The 22,941-nt window shown below is 30.5% G+C and overlaps 3 protein-coding genes across 6 annotated transcripts in view; 1 reads left to right on the forward strand and 2 right to left on the reverse strand.

Annotated features, from left to right (window-relative positions):
• The window catches only part of crn (pre-mRNA splicing factor crn), a 20,597-nt gene extending 11,506 nt beyond the window's left edge, over positions 1 to 9,091 (reverse strand). The window contains exons 1-4 of one of the 3 annotated variants that reach the window (XM_014433236.3): positions 8,906 to 9,091; positions 7,386 to 7,449; positions 5,739 to 5,828; positions 1,655 to 2,012 (exon numbers count right to left, since the gene is read on the reverse strand). In XM_014433236.3, the coding sequence (XP_014288722.1) occupies positions 1,655 to 2,012; positions 5,739 to 5,828; positions 7,386 to 7,421 (484 nt within the window). In that variant the 5' untranslated portion in view covers positions 7,422 to 7,449; positions 8,906 to 9,091. The other 2 variants (XM_014433234.2, XM_067047654.1) reach the window with 2 other exon arrangements.
• On the forward strand, positions 7,585 to 15,092 carry LOC106688664 (serine/threonine/tyrosine-interacting protein). The gene is made up of 4 exons (XM_014433239.2): positions 7,585 to 7,799; positions 10,054 to 10,301; positions 11,210 to 11,398; positions 14,493 to 15,092. The coding sequence occupies exons 1-4, from the start codon at positions 7,758 to 7,760 to the stop codon at positions 14,668 to 14,670; spliced, it is 657 nt and encodes a 218-aa protein (XP_014288725.1). The 5' UTR covers positions 7,585 to 7,757; the 3' UTR covers positions 14,671 to 15,092.
• Upf2 (UPF2 regulator of nonsense mediated mRNA decay) overlaps positions 14,482 to 22,941 on the reverse strand; it is a 30,932-nt gene continuing 22,472 nt past the window's right edge. The window contains exons 21-23 of one of the 2 annotated variants that reach the window (XM_014433233.2): positions 20,518 to 20,604; positions 16,543 to 16,609; positions 14,482 to 14,620 (exon numbers count right to left, since the gene is read on the reverse strand). In XM_014433233.2, coding sequence (XP_014288719.1) covers positions 14,589 to 14,620; positions 16,543 to 16,609; positions 20,518 to 20,604 — 186 coding nt within the window. In that variant the 3' untranslated portion in view covers positions 14,482 to 14,588. Of the gene's footprint in view, positions 14,621 to 16,218; positions 16,392 to 16,542; positions 16,610 to 20,517; positions 20,605 to 22,941 lie in introns of those variants that run through there. The other variant, XM_014433232.2, reaches the window with a different exon arrangement.

The raw sequence follows: 22,941 nt of genomic DNA on the forward strand, positions 1-22,941 counted from the left end.
AATAGAATAATCACTACATTTATTAATTGGTCTGAAAATAACTGAGTAATATGAAAAACCCTTATTTTTTTTATTACTTTAAAAATTCAAGTGAGTTCATCCTTTAAGCTACTCAACAACTTGTTTTGAGAAATTTTATGGAGCTACTGTTATTAATTCTAGAAATATACTTAGTTGGAATAAAATTTAAATAAAAATAGATTTAGGTAAATTAATTTGTTCAAGAAAGAAACTATATTCATTATAATTATGAAAGATATTGACCGTGGATGACGTACGAAGAGAAGATGGTTGGGGGTGCGGTGGTATATTCATTATACCAGTGAAATTTCAAGAAGACAATGCCGGCATATTAATGATTTTCTATTAGTTTATTAGTTTTTGATGAGATCGTCTTCTGTTGCATGTAATGTTTTCAATTCCAATAAAGGGACAAAAAGAAGAAACACATACAATTCCTTTATTGATATTGATATAATAAAGAATTGTGCACTTGATAGACATTGTCATTACCTATGCTAAAAGAAAACAAAAAAAAAACTGAACCTATTAAACTGTGCTTAAAAAAGAACTTTGTAAGGAAGTACTTTTTCATGAACAACAGTTGTGTAAGGAGGTGATTTTTTCAAGATAACACTCAACCGTCAGGTTTTTCCCCCAACTTACCCACTTCATAGAGGCTGAGTGTATCCCAGGAGGGCTCCTGAACTCACGAGTTGTTTCATGGCTACAGTAACAGAATATATAAACCTATGATAATAGGAATAATGATTAATTTTATTTAAACAACTTTAACACAAAACAATTGAATTTTGAGAATTCTCAGGTAATATCTAAAATGGTAAAAACTTTTAAATGAAATATTTTATGTAAAACACTATTTCAATTGCAACTTCAAGGGTTTAATAGTCCAAATTAGTTCTTTATGATGACTGTTCATATTTTTTTTGTTTGAATGGCCATACAGCCCCGGAAAATTTTGAATTTTCTCAATTAGTTTTCCTTTTCCATCTTGAAGGCAGTCGCACCAAAACCGTCATAATTCAAACCAAACTAATTAGTATTAAGAAAATTCCTATACTTTGAACTTGGCAAGTACCCAACTCTGTGTTGGCCAACACACAGGCTACAGCAGTGCTGACACCTCATGAGCATTGCTTGACCTTAAGGTAGTGGCAGGAGTGCACGATTTTTAACCCTACAGGATTCCTGGCAGGCAGGAAGTCACCAAAACACTTCAACAATCTGTTCTATGCTCAAATTAATATCAACTACTTGTCCTTCTAGAATTGAGTGAAGGAGGAAAGTGTCAGTTTAACTAGGATTCTCTGACATAGGTAGACAAACTTTTCAGTCATGACAAATTTAATGCCAAGTCAATATTTGAAGGAGGATTTAAGCATGTAAAAGCTAAAATATTTAGTCAATTATTATGCTTTATAAGGACAATTATTTTATAAAGAACTTGTTAAAGAAAAAAAAACTAAAAAAATTTCATTCATATGACCACTACAGGCACGCACGCTTCCACGCACGCATGCATACACACACACACACACACACACACACACACACACACACACACACACACACACACATTTTTTCAAATAAGAAAAATATAATCCCATTTTATCATTGAAGGTATAATACTTACCAGCAATGTTTCCAAGCATTTCTTCCATATACGTATATTTATACCAAAACTGGTTTGCTCTAGGAAGTATTGTGACAGCTCTGTCCCAAAGGTTCCTCGCATGATTAATTTGACGATTTCTCATTTCCATTTCAGTGTATTTTAACCAAAGGGTGATGTTTCGATGATCAACATCAAGAGCTCTTTCATAGATTGATCGAGATCTATCAACCTGTCTCTGACTTTCTTCCCACTGTGCATATTTGATCCAGTTACTAATGACCATTCTGTTTTTTCTTATATTATCTTCAAAAGCCTTTCTTTTCCGATGTTGGTAATCGGCTAATTCTTCAGGATCAGAGATTTTCTGCTTTGGAGGCTAAAAAAATTGTAAATTTTTAATATTATGCTAATAATATTAGCTATATAAAACTACTGCTAATAAACACTAAGTGGAATCCTGTAAAAATTACTGAAGCATACTATTTGACATAATGTTTCTTAATTATATAAGCGAATCAAAACTACTTACATTTACATTTATTAAAAAAACTTTCATATAAACCAATGGGGAAAAAAAAAAAATCAAAATGGCATTTAACATAAATATAGAAGATAGACAGAATTTAAGAAGTCTGAACAAAGTATAATATAATACAAAGAGCTTTGTAACAGAAGCAGCTTAATAATTATATGTAAATACAAACTAAGCATCAGTAAATTTATTATAAGCAACACTGAAAAGTGTGATGAAAAATAAGTATTATGAAGTTTCAAGGTTATAATTTTGGGAAGATTTAGATTATCAAGTCATCTCATTGTTGTTTTTATAAATTTCAATGGATTATTATTATGAAAAGGTACAAGAGGAAAATCTTTAGATGCATATCAGGGGAGTCTCCAAAAGAGGATTGTATCCAAAGTCTATGAATGAACAAAGAAATAAATACAAAGTGCATTCACAAAGCTTCAAGGTTGGCCTCAAACTCAATATTTTTTGTTAAATATTCTGTCGCAGCCATCCTTCAGTCCTAACCTAAAACCAGTAATTTCTGATGTGTTGATGCCCTAGAGTCATATTTCAAAGACTTTTAGTTCGCTGTATGAAAATGTTAAAGAAATTTTTGGTTCTGAGACCAGTTTTGAAACTTTTTGAATGCACCTTGAATACTGATAATGACTTATCTATTTCCCAAGGAAGAGTGGCAGATACAGACCACATGATTGGAAAATGTTCAGGCTGACTTTAGGCTGCTAGGAGTTGTGAGATCAAGACCTGACAATGATCAGTCTCAATGGGGAAGAATTATTAACTCCTACAAGGAGCATACTGGCAGCAAATTTTGTTATTTACATCATAAATTATAAAAAATTACACCTCTTTCTAAAACTCAATCAATATTATTTAAAGGTGGTATATTGACAAAATTAACATCCTTCTGTCTGACACAACTACTTACCAACTTACTACTCGAGACCCAACTCGCTCACTTATGCTCCAGTTCAACTCACTCCTAAGGAACCTTCTTGAAACCAATCAGATTAACCGCCCCACCTACCTTAACCTCATTTCTTATAATTCTTTAGCCCCCACTTATACGGAATCCCAAAAATCCATAAACATGGTAACCCCCTTCGCCCCCATCATTTCTAATATCAATGCTCCCTCTTCTAAACTCAGTAAATTTCTTCTTCCTGCCCTTCAAATCCTCAGCCACAATAACTCTTATGATATCACTAATTCCTTACACCTTAAAGAACTATTACAATCCTTCAACATACCTGACAACTTTAGCTTAACTTCCTTTGATGCCGAAAGCCTTTTTACTAACATCCCCATTGACAAAGCCCTTCATATCGTTGAGAAGAACTGGACTATAATTCAACCTCATACCACGCTTAACCTCACCTCATTTCTTTCTGCTTTAGAACTTGGCTGTAATTCTGGTTACCAGACTTTTCACGATAAAGTTTACCACCAAATTAGTGGACTTGCGATGGGGAACTGCCTTGCTCCAGATATCTCTAATATTGTTCTTAATGACCTTCTCGACTCTATAATACCTCTCTTCTCACAAGACATAATTTTCATTAAAAAGTACGTGGACGATCTCTTCCTGGTCCTCAATCCTGACAGAATCCCCGAGATCCTATCAGCCTTCAACTCCTACCACCCTCGTCTTCAGTTTACTGTTGAAGGTGAAATTGACCATTCCCTCCCTTTTCTTGACCTACTTATTATCAAAAATTCCGATGGCTCCCTATCCACTAATTGGTATACCAAACCCACTTATTCTGGTAGACTTCTCAACTATTTTTCTCAACACCCTTATCACCAAATTATTAATGTTGCTAAGAACCTTATCCACCGATCCTTTTCTCTTTCCGACCCTCAATACCACCAGACCAACATACAATGTATTAAACAGATCCTACTTAACAACAATTTCCCTCCGAAAATTATTAACAAACTACTCGATTCTTACATTAACCGTGTTACTCCAATCCCTCCTGTCCTCAACTTTTCTCAACCCACTCCACCACTTTTTCAGTACAGGTCTCTTCCGTATATCCCCATTCTTTCTGATAAAATTCAAAAATCCTTAAGATCCACTATTCCCACCCTACGTCTTGGCTTGAAGTCCCACAACAAAATTTCCTATCTTTTTTCCAAATTGAAAGACCCTATTCCTTTCTTACAACATTCCAATGTGGTTTACCGGGTACCCAGTTCAACCCCATGCTGCAATTCCTTCTATATCAGCAAAACTAAAAACCAACTTAAGAACCGCATTTCCCAGCACAAAACTTCCATCAACTCCTGTAATCCACTTGCATCTAAATTATCAGAACACGCATTAAACCTGAATCATACTTTTAATTTCAACAATCCGTCCATTCTTGCCACTGTCCCCAAACACTCTTAACACACCAAACATCTCATCTCGGAGTCCATTTACATAAATTTAACTGAGAATTCCGTCAATCATAAAATTGATAAAGACTGCATCTCCCTTACATATCGACACATTTTCAACATAATAAAACCCTCATAATACTTCTTTTCACTTTGTTCTGCATTTCAGAAGCCCACTTTCTTGTTGTATCTTTTATTCTTGTTTCTCTAAATTCTCACCATTTATTTTATTATTTTTATATTTACTATCCTTCCTGTTTCATTTATATTCTTATCTTTTAATTTATATTCATGTGCTACCTTCTTAAGTGTACTTATATTAATTACTTTATTATTCATTTTCTATTATAATTTACACTACTCTATATTCCCACTCATTTGGTATATTGTCTTTCTTAATCACTTACACATATTGTATCCCATTATTCTATACTTTATTTCTCCTTTGTTTTTCTATCTATGAGTTTTTTTTTTTATAATTTTGTAAATATCTCTTCTCCCCCTCTATTATCTATATTACCATTTATTGTTTACCTAATTTAAATTTTTTTTTTTACAATGTTTACTTTAAAATTATTTTCGTTATATCGTTATCCCCACTCCTCCCAATACAAACGGCTCACTCTGACTTTGACTCCCATCAAATCAGGTATGAATTCTGTCTCATCATTTGATTTTATTCTTTTCTTTTTTCATCTCTTAATTTGTACTTTCTTTAATATTTCTTCTCTTATTTTATCTCTTATCTATCTGTTACTATTACCCTTTTCATTTACTGTTTACAATCTTTACTTTTTCTTATTATATTTTACTTTTCATTGTATACCCCTGTTATTTTCCACATATGTTTTTTCCTTTTTTTTTGGTAACTATGTCAAGTGTTTGTATCTTTTTTAGCCCTGACGAAGCCCTGCAACGTGGGGCGAAACGTTGGCTCAATAAAAATAGTATAATCATTTACTACTTGAGTTTTTTTGACTGCACCCGGACCATGTTCCATTCATCAATATTATTTAAATACTGTAAGAGAGATATTACTTCCAGTATGAACTTATACTAAGTAGATTGGAAAACTGTATAACTGTAACATAGCAATTATTTAGGATTACACAATTGTTCAAATCAACAGACATTTCAAAAACACATTTTGGATACTTGTAATATGAAAATCATGTAATTAATACTTACTGGGGGAACTATTTCCAAATCTCTTTCCTTTGCTTCTCGCAAAAGCTGCTCTGCTGTGATTTGAATCTCAGCCGGAGCTTTGTTTTTAACCTGCAAAAATAAATTTTATGTATAAGTCAATTATTAATGGAAATAAATAAAGAAATAATTACGAAATTACCACATAATTGCAATTTTTTTTGGGGAGAAGGAGATGATTGAATTGACAAATACAACCAGGCATTAAGCCAATCACCACAGCAGTTTTTAAAAATCTTAACGAGTTATCTGCCCTTATGAATGACCATGATAATGAGAATGATAAAAATAGTGAGGATTTAAAATAGTCAACAATTAAACAAAATTTCTGAGGAAAGATCTCATCTAATATGCAGCCATAATCCATATATAACCAACTGGCACGTGACTGATAACGTAAGATCTCAAAATAAAGGCAATAGTAGGCAAAGAAGTATATAATTTCATTTCTGTACAATAAAATAAAACTTTTTCTATATGTGGTCAAAGAATCATTTTGGATTAATTAATTATCTGTAAGATAAAATAAAGCAAATTGAAACATAGCCTTTTACATTAAGGGAAGAACAGTGCCTTAAGGTTTCTGAAAATAAAGTATTATATAAAATATTCAAACCAAAAAAGGACAAATTAAGGAACTGTATATATAATATAGCTTTGCAGCAAACAAGATAGTTATAAACGGTAGCAGGACCAGTAATAAGGTAGTAGGACTTGATAATGAATGGATCCATAAAATGCTAATACACACTGCACCAACAGATAAACATCCAAGGAATAAACCAAAGCGTATGTGGGAGTGTTGTGTCAAGACTGATCTGGTAGATTTGGGTTGGACGAGCGTCACTCCATGGATGATAGAGTGATTGGTGGTATCAGCATTGGAGTTGCTAACCCTTTATTTATTTATCTAGAAGATGATGGTAGGAGGTACATCCAGAAATATACTATTCAATGTATACAAACCAAATTACTTTTAATCGATTATTTATTTTCTATTTTGTTCAATGACTTTTGGTCATGTTTCTTGTAGCTTTACAATTCTGTATTCATTTCAATCTTTGACCTTATCTTATACTTTAGTTAATGGTTGTTATGGTTCAATAATATAGGCAAATATCAATCAATAATGTCTTTTGGGTTTTCTTTATGTACAGTGTTAGATATATTTATACATATATAAATTAAATATTGTATTGAATTGATCATTTTTTTCACGTCTAGGGGGAGGGCGCAGCTGCCCCTCACTTGGTATAACAATGTATACACATATATCTAAGTATCTATGAGATACTGTTTGTTTGTTTGTTACACATAATGTATCAGTAGATTATATTTGGCAATGAAGCAGTGTAACTTGTGAAGAAAAACAGTATATTAGTTTAGATAATAAATATGATGGATGAGGAAGGGTTAAATTAAACATAGATTTCATAAATAAATATTTATGTGTTCATAAGTTGAAGGTGTAAGGAAGAACATGATTACAAAATCTAATGTCTCAAACTAACTATTAAGACATACTAATCAATATAGCAATCTCTCCAGAAAATATAATGATTTTTAAAGCCAAATTAAGTGATAAATAAATGTATAGAATATTAATTAAGAATTGATTGCATGACTAACCTTGGCCACTTTAGGCATTTTCTGAGGTTTCTCCATTTTTCACAAATATTATATTTTCACCTGCCTAAAAAGTAAAATTAAATAAAGTTAGAGCTAAAAAAAAAAGAAAGAAATTCACAATAGGTAACCTAAAACAACGATGAAAACATAACCTGGCGTGTAACTTTTTAAACGGTGAAACTTTTGTGTATAAACCCTCCAGAGTAGGTTATAACGTCAATGTAAACAACTAAGAGCAGTTGAACAGCTGATCAATGTTCCCTGTTTCTCAAACAGTTTTTAGAAATTTATTCTCGAAATGCTAGTTGATAAACCTCTTCCTTTTAGTTTTTACTGCAAAGAACTTTATTTAATCAATTTTTCTCATTAAAGATGGTTTATGAAGGGGAAAACGACTCATTCCACAATGGATTGGTAATTCAATTAACTTTACATAATCTCTATTTTATTCTTTATTTTTAACTGCTTGAAATTATTGCATTTTGTCTGTAATTTATTTTTATGTTCTTTATACATATTTCTATGATAAGCTTTTATTATTTGATTTGATTTCATAATGAACTAATGTTTCTCTACTCATAGCTTGCTTCATGTACTATTTCAGTTTGTGATTTCTATTATTGAAAAAAGTCATTCATAATTATAAGGCTTAATAAGTAAACAGAAACTGCAAGCAGGAGGCAGTAGTACTTTTTGATCAATATTGTTTTTCCAAAAGAATAAGGTTTTAATTAGCTTTAGAAAATAGTACTATTGTACATAGATTATCTTTCATTTCATGTTCTGGTTTCCACTTTGAAGAGTGATTGATTTATCTCTATTACTTATATTTAATTTTTTTTTCTCATTTCAATATATACAGAAACCTTATTAATCAAACCATAATGGGACTGGGCACAAGTTGGATCGGTTAAAAGGTCATATTAATCAGAGATAAAAAAGTTACACATTTTCAATATTATAAAAATGTATTTTATTTGTTTATTCTCTAAATATAGTGTATTTGCTATGAAATATTCATTTTCCTTGCAAAAAGTATATATAATTTATTTGAAAATTGTTAAACATAAATAAAAAAATTAATTTTTATAAATCTTGTTTATTTTACTTTTGATTTATACACGATTCCCAGGCTCGTGCTGGTTTGTTTCACCATCTCTTAAGCATTAATATATTAACTGAAGTTGATTCATTATGGTCGTATTTATTTATATCATAATCTAGCTTATTTAAATGCATTTCAAATGCTTCCTTTGTGGAGGCCTGCTGATTTAAAAGATTTTCTGAAGATTCCTCCTACCAATAACATTTTAAATAATTACCTCATTTCTTTCCTTTGGTAGAGATAACATTATTTTTGGATGTTTTTCTTCTATTATAATGTTTTTTTTGGAAAAAAAATATACATTAACAAATTTGAAAATTATTGCTCATTAAGAATCCTACTGTTTGAAATGATGGTTATGTATGACTCTGGGGCAAAAGTTGATATCATATCTCTTATCAGAAGAATGGTTTACCTGATATGCCTGCAGATCCGCTTCAGTGGAGGCAGGGATTAATTTACACCACATTCTCTACTTCATGTTAACCAGGAATATTTCTCACCAAAGATTCTTTTAGGATCGTTTCAGCTACAAATAAGATGCATTGATACATCATTATTACAAATGTTAATGGCCCTCATTTATAAAAAAACAATGCATTGTATGGTAATATCATTGAGAAAACAGAGATATGTAAAACCATAAATGCAAGTGATTTATTATGAAACCTGTTTGAATTATGACAGGGATCGAATATAATAAAATTTTTAAACCGTGTGAAATAAGGATTAATAAGTAATAAATCTATTAAAATGTAAGGCATGTCAATTTTAATAGTTAAATAATATCACTATCAATTAAGAGATCATAATTTTTCTTAATTATTTAAAAGCAAAGAATATTTAATAATGATAATTACTAACAAAATACTCCTCTAGTTATAAAATAGTACCATCCAGCATGTGATATTAACTATATTTTATCATGGTTGAAAATCAAATTTTAAGATATTTATTAAAAACATACTTAGTAAGGATATTAAATTAAAATGATGTTAATTAGTTTTTCCTATATCAGTATTTTTCTGTAATATTGCCCTACAATATGTATTCGTTTTTCTTGAATATTATATTAAAGTCTGTAATAATGATGATCAATGTTAGTGTGTGTTAACACTAAATCAATTTAGAAGTTTCCTTGGAGAAAGTTAAGTAGCATGGTGTAGAGAATGTGATGGGAATTGTTCCCTGCCTGGGGATTTTTGGCAATCTGCAGACATGGGGCATAACACCAATCTACTGTACTGAACCACAGCATCTAGGGTTCAAATTTAAAAGGACGTGTGGCATGAAAATAATTCCTAATTTTTACACGATTTCAATTATATAGTCTGTAAATATTTGGTGTGAAATCGGTGGTTTAGTGTTATAGAAATTGGTGTCACAAGGGTCGGATAGTGAGGTTCTATTTGAAATAGAAAATATGCTGTTGATTTCTTATGAGGACTGATTCAATTATATAATTCAGCTTATTAGAATGCAATATCCTTTTCTATTGAAGTTTTTAATTTATATGATATTTGACATAATTATTTATTTATTTGTTCGTTTTTTTTATTTTAGGGTACAGATGAGAAGAATCAGTCAGTTTTTCATTCACTTCAAGAATTTCCAAGTGGCTCGGATGAGTGGAAATATAGTATGAGGAGATGTATGCAAGAAATAGTTCCGAGTTTATTTCTTGGACCTTATTCAGCTGCAATCAAGTCTAAATTAGATGAATTAAAAAGTCATGGGATCACTCACATAATCTGTGTCAGGCATACATTAGAAGCGAACTTTATAAAGCCTAATTTTGAAGACCAATTCAAGTGAGTACAAAGGTTTTTAGTTCATTATTGAAAGCAGTGGTTCCCAACTCATATAAAGGCCTTCCCCTCCCCCTCCTGGAAAATATCAGGTATTGACCACTTAGAACATTTCAGCTAATGCTGAAACATCAAGTAAGATTACAATATAGCAGTTTTAACAATAATTCCTCATAAAACTGCCTACCTCTAAAGGTTCTCACTGACCACCTATAGGGAACCACTGGTTTAAAATATATATGATAATATTATGTATGTTTTGGAGATAATTATTAGACATAATTTTGAAGGCTAATTCAAGTGAGCACAAAGGTTAGATCGTTGTTTAAAGTATATTAGTGTATTTTAGAGATGATTATTTAATTAGCTATTTGAAATGATCAGTATTTTTTTTTTTAAATTAAACACAAGAATTCAGATTAAAAAAACAAACTGGTATGAAGGTAACGAAAATTGAAAACTAAAAGATCGTTTAAATTAATATGGAGCCTCAAAATAATGAAAATTTTGTAAACTTAAATATTTGCAAAGGAGTGCCAAACAAGCTCCTCCAATAACGGAAATTGTTATTATTATTACTGCTTTAATAAGATCACAGCTCAGAAATAGTGAAGAAGCTATAATGATCTAGCTGAGGCCAATGAACACACAGTTAAATATTTTTTGTTTGTCTGATATAAAAGATATTTTATACTAAAGGATCTTTAGTATATTCTCTAAATTTCAATTTTCTAAACTTTTTTTTGTTGTCAATTACATTAATTTGTAGTTTCACTATCTCCAAATATTTTACTTACATGATTTAAGAATTCTTATCCACTGTATTTATTTTTAAATTGTTTTATAGCTTTTAGTTTAAACATAATATGATATATATAAGAATAACATAATATAAGAAAAATTTCTTATAGATATTTAGTGTTGGAAATTGCTGATTCAGTGACAGAAAACATAATTCATCTTTTCCCTATTGTTAAAAAATTTGTTGATGAATGTTTGGCTTCGGGAGGAAAAGTGTTGGTGCATGGAAATGCCGGCATATCTCGTAGTGCTGCGCTAGTTCTTGCTTACATTATGGAAAGATATGGAATAACTTGCAAGTAAGATATAATTCGTTATTTTCATTAAAATAACTCATGTTTATTTGCATGAAGCAAATAAGTTGCATTATATGACATGCAACTTATTTGATCTTATGTTTCCTTTTCTATGGTTCTTTAATATCCATTCATGGAGCACATATTTTACTGTGATGTTGATTTAAAACAATTTTATTATATGTGTTCATCTATGTTTACAAGTCCAAAAAATCCTTTTACCCTCTACTGCTGACAAAGGATTTGTTGATCAAAAGGTCATTCACCAAACAAAGACAGACACCTATCATTGTCCTTTAGAAACTCACTAGAAATTCTACTTAGAGATTTTTTATAAGTTAGAGTTTTTAATTATAAAAAATATATTCAATTAGCATTATTCAAGATCGTTGTATCAAAAAAGCAGTATTTGAAAACATTAATAGATCGAGAAAAAAAAGGAAGGTATCTTTTGACATAAGAGTGTTATTTTTATTAGAGAGTATCGGTTAACATGTTAAAGGAATATTCGTGTCTTTAGTAGTGATCACTAGAGACCTGATTTTCGTCCAATTACATCTTTTGTTACCTAGCTTCAAATTCTGGCAAGCCTCGAGATAAATTCAGATCATTTATCTTCAGTCTTCTAATATCAATAATTTTATACTGCAAAACATTGTAAATTTTTAAAGGGGTTTCTCCTCAAATTTGCATATTTTGAGTTTTTACTAATCAAAATTGCACGTTTTTCTCTTTTTGGGTTAATTTTTATTTTTATCTTATTTACTTTATTCTTTAGAATTGACACATTTAAGGTAAAGCTATGCTTTGATGAACGTGCTGAGAGTTCAATTCAACAGAAAAAAAAAAAAAAAAAGTAAATACATATTAACGCTATGGATAAGTTCCAGTTTGATTATAGTTCAAAATTTATTTTCTCAACTCGGTGAAATATGATTTTATTGTTTCTGATTGAGAAAGGAAACCAGGTAATTCATTACAGTAGTATATTTTTATAATTATTGGTCTATAAAGAGCACCAAGTACACCCAATCAATCATCACCTAATCATGTATACCTGAGGCCTGTTTGGATTGAAATAGTGCGGGTTAGTTCATTTCTTTCTTTCTATCCTACTTTTTGATTAATCTGAATCTAAGATAATTATCTTTCCTGAAGAAGATACCGGATCCTTCATTGTATTGTTTCCAGTTCTGGTTGTCATTGTTACAGATACTGGTCAACAGATTTTTTGAATTTCTGTTGATTATACTATTTTCTGCTTAGTTCTTGCTAATCCTAATGTGATGTATTCTAAAGAATGTGTGAAAGACAGCAATCAAGCTTTTTTTAGAAGACAAAATACTAAATATTTATTGCAAATAAATTATCAATTGGTTCTGATATTTGTTTCAACACACAATAAAATAACTTTTAATCTTACTCTATGATTAGCTTCCAAGGCTAATAAGATATAGACATTTATTTTATATAAAAAATGCATTAAAAATATATGATATTACTTCTCATTACTCACTAGGATGTGTTATAATAAAAATAAAATATATAAATCATATATTATAAAATACATGGCGTAGGGACTGGTAGTCAAGAAACTTGGCTTTACTGCCATTGTAAACAAGATAAGTATATATTCGTAAGAGGGAGAGCATATAGTCGTAAGAGGAATACTTTGAAGCTGACCAATTCAGGTTTGAATCTGTTTATAGTGTTGTTGTTTTCGAGGATAGAGATAAAAAAAGAAAAGATATGTCACAGGAGATACAAAGGAAAATCAGTGTTGCCAACAGATGCTAATATAGCCTAAGGAAGGAGTTGATAAGCAGGTTCCCAAAGGAGACAACCAGTGTTAATATGGTCTTCGTGATATTTAGTTTGTTAAAATGTGTTGAATGCAGAAATATTTCCTTTTAGCATGTTAAAATGATATAACATTGAACATAGTTTATTCTGCTAAATGGAGAATGACGTTATGCAACAGACCAGCTAAGCTCCACACCATTTTATCTGTTCCTGTTTTGTTAAATTAGTTGCTTATAGTTCATGTTTGGTTTGTGTTGTTTTTGTTTTGGACTTTTTTAAACTCTAATAAAGTAATGGGGAAAAAAAAACAAGGAACAAGTGAGGTGGAGGAAAGATGATGCTGTTGGAGATTTTATCATATAAAGAATACTAGATTACAATACATGTTTTATAGAAAATATGCTAGGAGCATTTAATATATAACATGGATTTTAAATTAGGCTGCTCAAAATCCTATACTTATAACATTCAGCATGTTAAAACCTTTTAAATTTAAGACATCATGAATACCCCTAGTATATGACTCAGGTCTGGGCTGTAACAAAGGCTTCTGATATTTAAGAGGACAATCTAACAGAAGATTTTTAGATCCATAAAGTTAAGTGAAGTATTGAGATTGTAGATGCAGTAACCATGAACTGTTTAATACCCCGTTCAATAGACCCGTTCATCTTGGACTTTGTTAAGGAGTCAAGCTGTGGTTGCTACCATTTCCAGGTCATGTGGCAAAAGGTGCTGAAGATGATTCTCGTCCAGGAACAAAAAGAGAGAGGACACCAAGGTGTTTTGATGAAATGAGGTGGATGGAGGCTGCACATTAACAAGCCAACTGGCAGAGGCTATTGGAGGCGGTTACAAGTTGTTGCACCAGATGATGATTATAAAATACAACTACTGCATCACTGTTTAATTAAAGAGTTTATAATTTTTTAAATAAATAATTTTAATTTGTCTGCTATTTGAAGTCTTAAAAAGCAGTGCATACTTTTTTTTTTTAAGAAGAATGAATGCCTATAATAATTATTGTGTTGTTGAGTTCCATTTTCAATTTTAGTTAAAAGAAATGTTAGCAGTTAACATTAAGTCTTTATTTATATTTACAACATATCAAAAAATATAAATTAGGTAAGTAAGACATTAAACTTTATCTTACAAATTATTGAATTATTGCTAACTTTTGTTGGTTCAAAATAAAAATGATGGCTTCTACTCTTATTTATTCTTGCTTTGTCATAGTAGCTGAGAAATAATCTTTAGCTATGTTTATGTATCATCTTTCCATTCTCATTTACAGAAGAGCGCATGAAATTGTTCAACATAGAAGATTCTGTATCAATCCTAATGAAGGATTCATGGCCCAATTACGGGAGTTTGAAGCAATATATCGGGCTCAGCGGGAGCTTACAGATGTCCAACCATCCTCTGCAAAAGGAAGGCATAAAAGGACTTGTGAGGAAATTGAAGAGATATAACTTATCATCTAATAAACATGTATATAAAACAGTATACTTAATTATTTATTTCATATTGTTTTAAATGTTTTGTTTTATTTTTTTTTAACTTTAGAAATTGAACTGATTTTCAAAAAAATTAATCATGAAGTAAAGATGGCTCTGAATAAGATAATTCTGCTTTTGTTATAATGTGTTTCTAGAGCATTGGTAAGAGAAATTATTTAAAATTTAATTTTGTTTAAGTTAAGTAGAAGATTGAAAATCAGCCAATAAAATTTTTCATAATTTGTTTTAATCCAAACATACTGAAAAGGTTGTTGCAAAATAGCCTTCATTATTTTAAAGTAATTATTTTTAAAATATGTATACATTTTAAGCAATAGTTTGTAAATTAATGACACATTATATTGTGAAATAAATAGATGTTTTTATAATTTCAATTGTTATTGATTTCTATTTATTCCTTGCTACCACTATAGATATATGAGCTGACAAACTTAAAATAAATGTTGATCCCGATTATACAGGTTACACTGTATAAAATATTTATTTAGTAAATACTAAAACTAAGTAAATAATTAGTAATAAATAAGTAAAGTAAACTAATATACAAATATTAAGAAAGAAATTAATGATAAATCGTCAAAAATAGTGAATATTATGTCAAAAGAGAGATTAAGGATAATCTGAAAATGTTTATGAAAATCTTCACTTATTGCAAAAAAATGCTACAATTCTAAAAACATGCTGGGAGTGTGATTTATTTTTAATGCAACCAAAAGATTATTGCAAAAATCTGCCTGGTTTCACCCATGGTTATTGTTTTATTTCATGCCAGCACGAGTTGCTTTAGATGAATTAACTTGTTCATCAAAGTCTGATTTATTCAATGCTTATCAGGCAAGGATGTCCAGGCATTGCATTTCTTGTAAATATATGTAAAATTGGAAGCATCCACACAATAAGTCATCATAGATCAACGTTACTTAAAAGTGTTCTCAAAAAATGAAGACACATAATGCTTTCACACCTGAGTTTGTGAGGAAAATAATCATACATTAGTAAATTTAAAAAAATTAACCAAGATTCAAATCAGCAGTTACCACCTCATAGGCTTAGCTAACAATTTTTTCAGCTAGTTTTAGGAAACTGTTCCAAAACCACTAATTTGTTAGTGTATTTGTCTCATTAATCAAGGACATACCTAGAACATATGTATCATCTTGCTGCAATCAATCCTCAAATGTGGGATCACATTATCTTCTCGTCTACACTCTCTGGAGAAAGAGGCTCAGGAACTGATAGTTGATTTAGTCAATATAAGTTTGTTATTCTCAACTATGTTACTACCGTTAGGCTAATTTTTTTTCTCAATAATTTTACCTAAAGGCAAAACCAAATCGACCCCCGAGAAGTAAAAAGATGTTACATCTTCCAGCCCAAGAATTTCCGTAGTAATTTTTAGAATTAAATGAAAAATATGTAGTTTATACTTAAGTTGTAGTGGAATGTGGGATGATAACAGGAAGTTAAATGATTATACATTTTTTATAAAAAAAAAAAACCTACATTTTATTTACATCTTATTAAGTATAAATATTTATATAAGTTAAATAGTTTATTCTCAAACTATCCTTTGAAAGGTTTGTAGATTGTAATTTTAATGGAACGACCATTCACACCAGGATGACTATTTTAAGACTACTTATTAGAATAGTACAGGTCTAGAAATCGATCAACTAAAACAGAAAAGAAAATTACAGAAACATTAACTAAATTCAATTAGATCAAATCAATAAAACTAAAAGAATTAATATCAAAGGATAAAGGATGAATCAATAAAATTAAACTTAACAATAATTTACTATAATTGAAATAGAAAATACACACCTTTCTGAGTACTTGAGTATCGTGCTCTTCTTTGATGGTTTACATTGGAGGTTAAAGAAGAAGTTTCCTTAAAGAGAAACAAACACAAATTAGAATACAAATAAATTACTTACTAAGATGCCTAAATAGTTCTTGATTAATAGTTATTTGTAAGTAGTAAAAGTAAAATAATCATATATAAGCTCACCGTAGAATTTAATAAAAGTTAGAAACAAATATTACATCCTAGCTCGTGTATTGGGAATGTCCAAACAACATGCTCCTTAATATCTGCCAGCATAATAATATAAAGAGAATAGCTGAACTGCTGAAGAGGAAAAAAATATACATGTTATCAGGAAGTGTATTGCATAGATACAGAGGGCTCTGCGAGGTTTGTAGTCATTCTTGTGTTTAGTTCAACTGAGAAGCAAGCACTAATAGTGGATCCCATGATAATCCTCATCATAGTGACAAGATACAGGCAGAAAAAGAGAACATTTATACAAAATGTTTCTCTTATTTATAAGAGAAATATACAGATGAATGTGGTGAAAGATAATTTTTGGTGAAAGGGCTTTGGTTCAGAGTTAGAGGAACCATCCCTCTTGCAACAAGTAATTTTTTGAAGGGGCTGGGTGTTGAATGAACCAGTTTCAAGGCATGGCGGGAACCATTATTCTGGACTCACTCGACAACCAATGATCCCTTTTAATATTGTCCATTGCCTGACTGATCAGTATGCTGTGTATTAGCAACTCAACACAGTTGAGCAGCTGCTCGCAATTTTTTTTTTTCAAGTTGCTCCTAGTACATGATTATATTGTCAAGGTGCTGTGTATAATTAGTCCTAGCACCAATTTAAGAGGTGAGCTACTTCCCATCAGAAGGCCTAAACAATACGTGTTCAATAGATAAGGTATGCTGGATAGGAGTTGAATTAACAAAATGTTTGGTGAGTGTTACGGGTATTCGCCATAAATCTTTGCAGGATGGAAACTCAATAGGTATTTGCTTACAGTCCTATAGGAGATAGAAAGTCCTAAAGGTATTCACTTTAGGTCCTGGCGAAAGGATGGGGTACAGGAAGAAGAGATCCAGATAAGGCTGAGTTGGAATAATAATACCAATTTCAATTCCAATTACAGAGTTAGAATATACCGATCTACTTTGGTATATTATTACTCACTACTTCCTAAGAAGGTGAACTCATGAGGCGTATTTGACTTGTTGGTCATTACGATTACCTTAGTGGTACTTCTGGGCTAAAAAATGCCATCAAGAGATGCGACATACATGTTAGCTTTTAGTGGATCAGCTATATGATCTTTATTCATTTTAGGAATACTGTGTTGAATAATATAATACACAGTTAATCACAAGCTAAGTTATAGTATTTACAAATAAATATATCATGTTAGTTTGGCCGAAGTGGTTCACATCTCAGCAGCTAAGTCACACCAGGTTGGCAGCTAGCTCAAGAGTAGTTATTCGGTGACTAGTAGATAGTAGCTGTATCACTACAATATCATTAAAATACAAGTTTACTGCACCATCATAAAAATAACACAAATTTTTGCAGATACATGGTTCATTTGAAAAGTGGAACCTCTAGTCATTGTGCAAAATCTTAAGTCAATCACAAAAATATTGCTGTATTTTCCACCATTTTTGTTTTATCATGTTTTGGAGGAGCTCTGAAACTGATACTTTCTTTAAGAATCCTCTCCTAATCTTTTCGTAGTCGCTCTACAGCAATGTCAAATCCTTCAAAAATACTCGCTTAACTGATTTTCTGATTTCTGAGCATTTCATTTCACCGTAATATCTAGTTTGAATTAGTATTGATAAGGCAGTCATTTTGAGTCCTTTGGAATAAATTAAAGTCTTCTTAGACATACCAGAAACTGATTTTAGGAAACAAACTGTGGTACCACCAAAGAATTAAACATTACCCAAGATGATGGTTGTTTTTTGTTCTTCCCTTGAAAACAAAGACAATATCTACGAAACCGTTTTCTCTTATCAACTGTGAAATATTTACTTTTTAAAGTCAAATGGAATTAACTATCTCAGGATCATTGCCTTACCGTCCTGATCCGTGTTGAGGGACTCTAGAGAGAAATTTTATTATAACCCAGGAGATGGTTAGGGGTGTGGTTAGTGAAGAACAAGTAAGAACTACTCATTTATACATATCCGCAGTCAACTATTAATTATTAACTACAAATAAATTTTATTACAATAATTTAAAAAAAGAAGATGTCTGCAGAGAAATTTCATCCCTTATACAAATTCCAAAAGATGGATTTTGAACAAAAATAAAAACCCTTAAGGGTTTGTACTGACAGGAAAAGACAAAAATGAAAAACCAAATGCACAGGAACGAGTAAATACTTGTGTAATGTTTCTTCTTAAAACTGTGTTAAAAAGTAACTAAATTTACAGAAATTAGGAAAGCTTTTGAACCGATTGTTACTTATTTCAGGAATTGTAGAAACTTACAAACCTAAGTGGTTAGCATTTAGTACGATGGAGTTTCTTCATGAAAAACTGAACCTCAGGAAACAGTCAGCAGCATAAGTTTTGAAATTTATCCATAATTGTGTGCTAATTATTTGTATATATATAGCTAATTATCAATTCAATGAAATTGAAAAAAATTATATTTAATACCCTTTATTTACAACAAATTTTCACAATTTAAGTATGCTAAATGGTAACTGAAACATTGAGAAGCCAAGGGGTGCAAGTGAAAATTTTTTGAATAAGAGCTTCTTTGTGAAGTATAAGTACTGCCAAAGTGAGAACAGGTTCTCAGGTGTTTTCTTCTACCTGTTCTTGAATGAAATGTATGCTTCAGTATGGACACCATTGTGAAATTATAAATAATTATTGATAATTTACAATATTATAAGTATTTTTCTGCCTATGGCTTGTTGGCTGCAAACTTGAGAAAAAGTCTCCTGAAGCAAGAAAATTATTACAGCCAGACATTCTTCTGCAGATCTACATGTTGTGTCTGATCTCTCAATCATAACTCTGATACTATTCAATATAAACTGAAAATTCTCCAGTGACGTTCTTGTAAAAAATTTTTAAGTTTTCATCTGTTTCATTTCAAAATTGTTTTTAAGAGACAAGCGTTGCATCTCTCTTAATATAGTTTTATTTATCACCACCACTTTCCAATTTTCTTTTTCAATGATTGACATAAATATATTTAATAAAAACTGGCGACAGCCAATGTTCAGTTCACCAATGCAGTTAGAACAATAATTGTGCACAACACACAGCACGGACTGGCTTCCTGTTTGGAGGTGCTCAAAGCTGCTAACTCATCATGTGTAGCGGAATTATTCATTCTTCCAACCTATCCCCGCTTGTTGGGACATGCTCAGGTAAATACAAGGACTTAATATAAGTTGTACAAGAGACATTTTCCAATCTCATGAAATGCTTAAATTTTGTATAAGTTTTGACTTATGAAAGACAAACAAAAAATCTTTTCTTTTATTTATTTTTTTAAAATTTAATGACGAGAAATTATAACTTTTGAGAACAGAGCCCTCAGAGATGATGCAAAACCAACAATAATGTTGAATCAGAAAAAATCCAAAAGAGATATTTTGCAACACTACTTCTCATTAATATGCAGAGAGTAATTACTGTTAAAAATCAGGCTCATGAACATTTTGTGTAATTACAAAAATCAAATTAAAAATAAATTAATAACCTAAAGGAAAAAAAGACTATTTGATTTCTTTCAAGAATAAAAGATATTTATTTAACTTTGTTTTACTAAAATAAAAAATGTAATTCTATGACAGAAGAACAAACCAGTAAAAAGGTGAATCCAACTTTTTCTGTAACTTCTTTAGTTACTATAATCTAAGTCTATTTTTTTTTTTTTTCACCCATTAAGATTCAATTTTAAGGTTGATCATAAATATATCAAGTAACAAAAATCAGTTACAAAAAAATTATTTATTTTACCTGTTGCTGTTCAAGAGAATCTTCTAATTGCATTCTTTGAATGTCTAAAGTCAATTTTTTCACTCTTTCCTTTTCTTGCCTTTCCACCTAATTAAAATCAATAAATTGAACAATATTAGAAAATAAATTTTATATTAACAACAAAAATAACATAAAACTATGACATGATAAAAAAACATGAGTAATCATTAAAATACATTCAGATTCAGACATTAATGGCTACGTATAAATAAATTTTTAAAAAATATATAACTGATTACTCCTATAAAGTATACAATAAACACTAATAGATTTCTCATATCAGCAAGGCAAGGCCAAGGCATTAGAACTTAATAGAGCTAGTTTCCAGTTTTCAAATGATATAGACACCTAATTCCACCATAAACCAATGGAATATATCATGCATAGATAAATAAAACACTATGGCTTGTTCTCGACTTTTTGGTAGATGATATGAGGATGAGTACATGGAGTGCGACTATCTATACACGATATGAGAATATGATGTGAACATTTATTAATTCATTCAATAATTCCAAATTTTGTTTCATTAATAAATTGTAGTATTATTTAAGTAGTAGTAAAATTATTTCTTATCTTCCTTTACTTTAATACTTTAATTTAAATCCAAAAAACAAACAAAATATTATTTTTGGTATGAATTTATAATTACAATTTGTATGGTACCTCGTTACACAATATTGAATATTTTTTATGGTTTTGATATGGCTGTTTCGATTAATATATGAGAGTTTAGATGTTTAACTTGAGGGATACCCAAAGACAATAATATGGAATTTTTTTTTTTTATTGTGATACTAAAACTTCTTTATCTTTTAAACCAAGAAAAAAAAATTGTTTCCTAGGATAGTTCTCTTGCTAGCCCGAATTAGATTTTGGATGATTGTCTTCACACAAATCATAAAAAAAAATATATATATATTATATACATCAGCCACATAATCAAAACTATAAGGGAACACTACTGTAATTAGTTTTTAATAACTTTTCCATTAATTTAGTCAATTCTACATAACAGCAATTTTTTGTGATTAACACCCTTAGAAGAAAATAGTTAGGTGAAATTAACTCTCTAGGGTGCATATATGCTATAGGGTGCTATTTTATTCAATTAGAAAGATCACTCGATAATTAAACACTTCAGCCTATAATATTTCCTGACCCTCTTCTTTATGTTTTCCAAACAGCCTTTTGAGCTCAGACCTCAACCTTGTTCACCTAAAACCTGCTTTCACCAATTTCATACTCTCTATGTAAGTCTCTAGTATTTTTATTACTCAAATGTCAAAAATTCCTATAAGTTATTTAAAAATTATGAATTATTTATTGTCACACAGCTTTTGAGAAGGAATTCGTTATAGTAAGAATTTCCTGTTTTCTGAAGCCGGATGTATCTATGGGTATTGGGACTGGTACTGGTATTTGGTGGGGGAACAAGTCCGACAAGTGGGCCTGTGGGTCCTTTTTGCCAACCCCTAGAGGCTAACTAGGTTGCTGCCACGTACTAACCAAGGTGGGAGTGTCGAGATTCATTCTCTGGGACCACCGAAAAATGAATGTTTAACTGCCCTGTTAAATGACTGTTTAGGTGGGAATCGAACCTACAACGTTCCGAACCGAGCACACTGGGTTTTCCATTAGTTTTATAGGCTGTGTACATGTTATTGCCAAAATAATATTTTTATTCAATCTTATACTTTAGACCAAATCAATTAACAAAGTGCTTAATTAATTTCTAAAAGTAATTTTTCATGAAGGTAATGCCATCAACCTTTCAATTTTCTAAAACATCATCACTGACCAAATAATATCAAAAACATCTCTCTCCCCTATACTTAGTCAATAAAATTTCATTTCTAGGGGAAGAGAAAATTTGAATTTTTATCATGTATAAATAAATTATTAGGTAACATTGTTGAATTATTGAATCCATTGATCGGTTACTGCCAATAAATGTTTAAAAAATATATTTATAAATTTTTGCTCCTTCAGGAAAAAAAAAAAATGAAAAAAGATTTGCTACATATTAATTACTAAAATATTTACAATTTATTTACCACAATTGACTTCCGGTTATAAAGCCTCACCTAGGCTCAAATTAATAAAATAAATATGATGTATTACACTACATTAGAACTGCACAATTTAGAATCTCCTTTCCTATATTGCTCTCAATTATTTACCTCTTTTGATTTCAATGCAAATTTGATCTTCACCATAAACAATTTTTTCTTTTTTTACTACTAATTTGTGGGGAATTGAAAGAACCCACCTTTCATGGTACAGGTGAAGTTTCAGAAAGTAAAGTATCATGTATTGAATATAAAAGCTTTTCTTCTAGTAATCAGGATTTGATTATTCTCTAGGACACCATAAATTTTAATTTTAAAACATTCTCATTTA

Source organism: Halyomorpha halys, unplaced genomic scaffold (assembly GCF_000696795.3).
Source record: "Halyomorpha halys isolate HHAL.00 unplaced genomic scaffold, Hhal_1.1 Scaffold1174.1, whole genome shotgun sequence".
In the NCBI taxonomy this organism is placed as follows: Eukaryota; Metazoa; Arthropoda; class Insecta; order Hemiptera; family Pentatomidae; genus Halyomorpha; species Halyomorpha halys.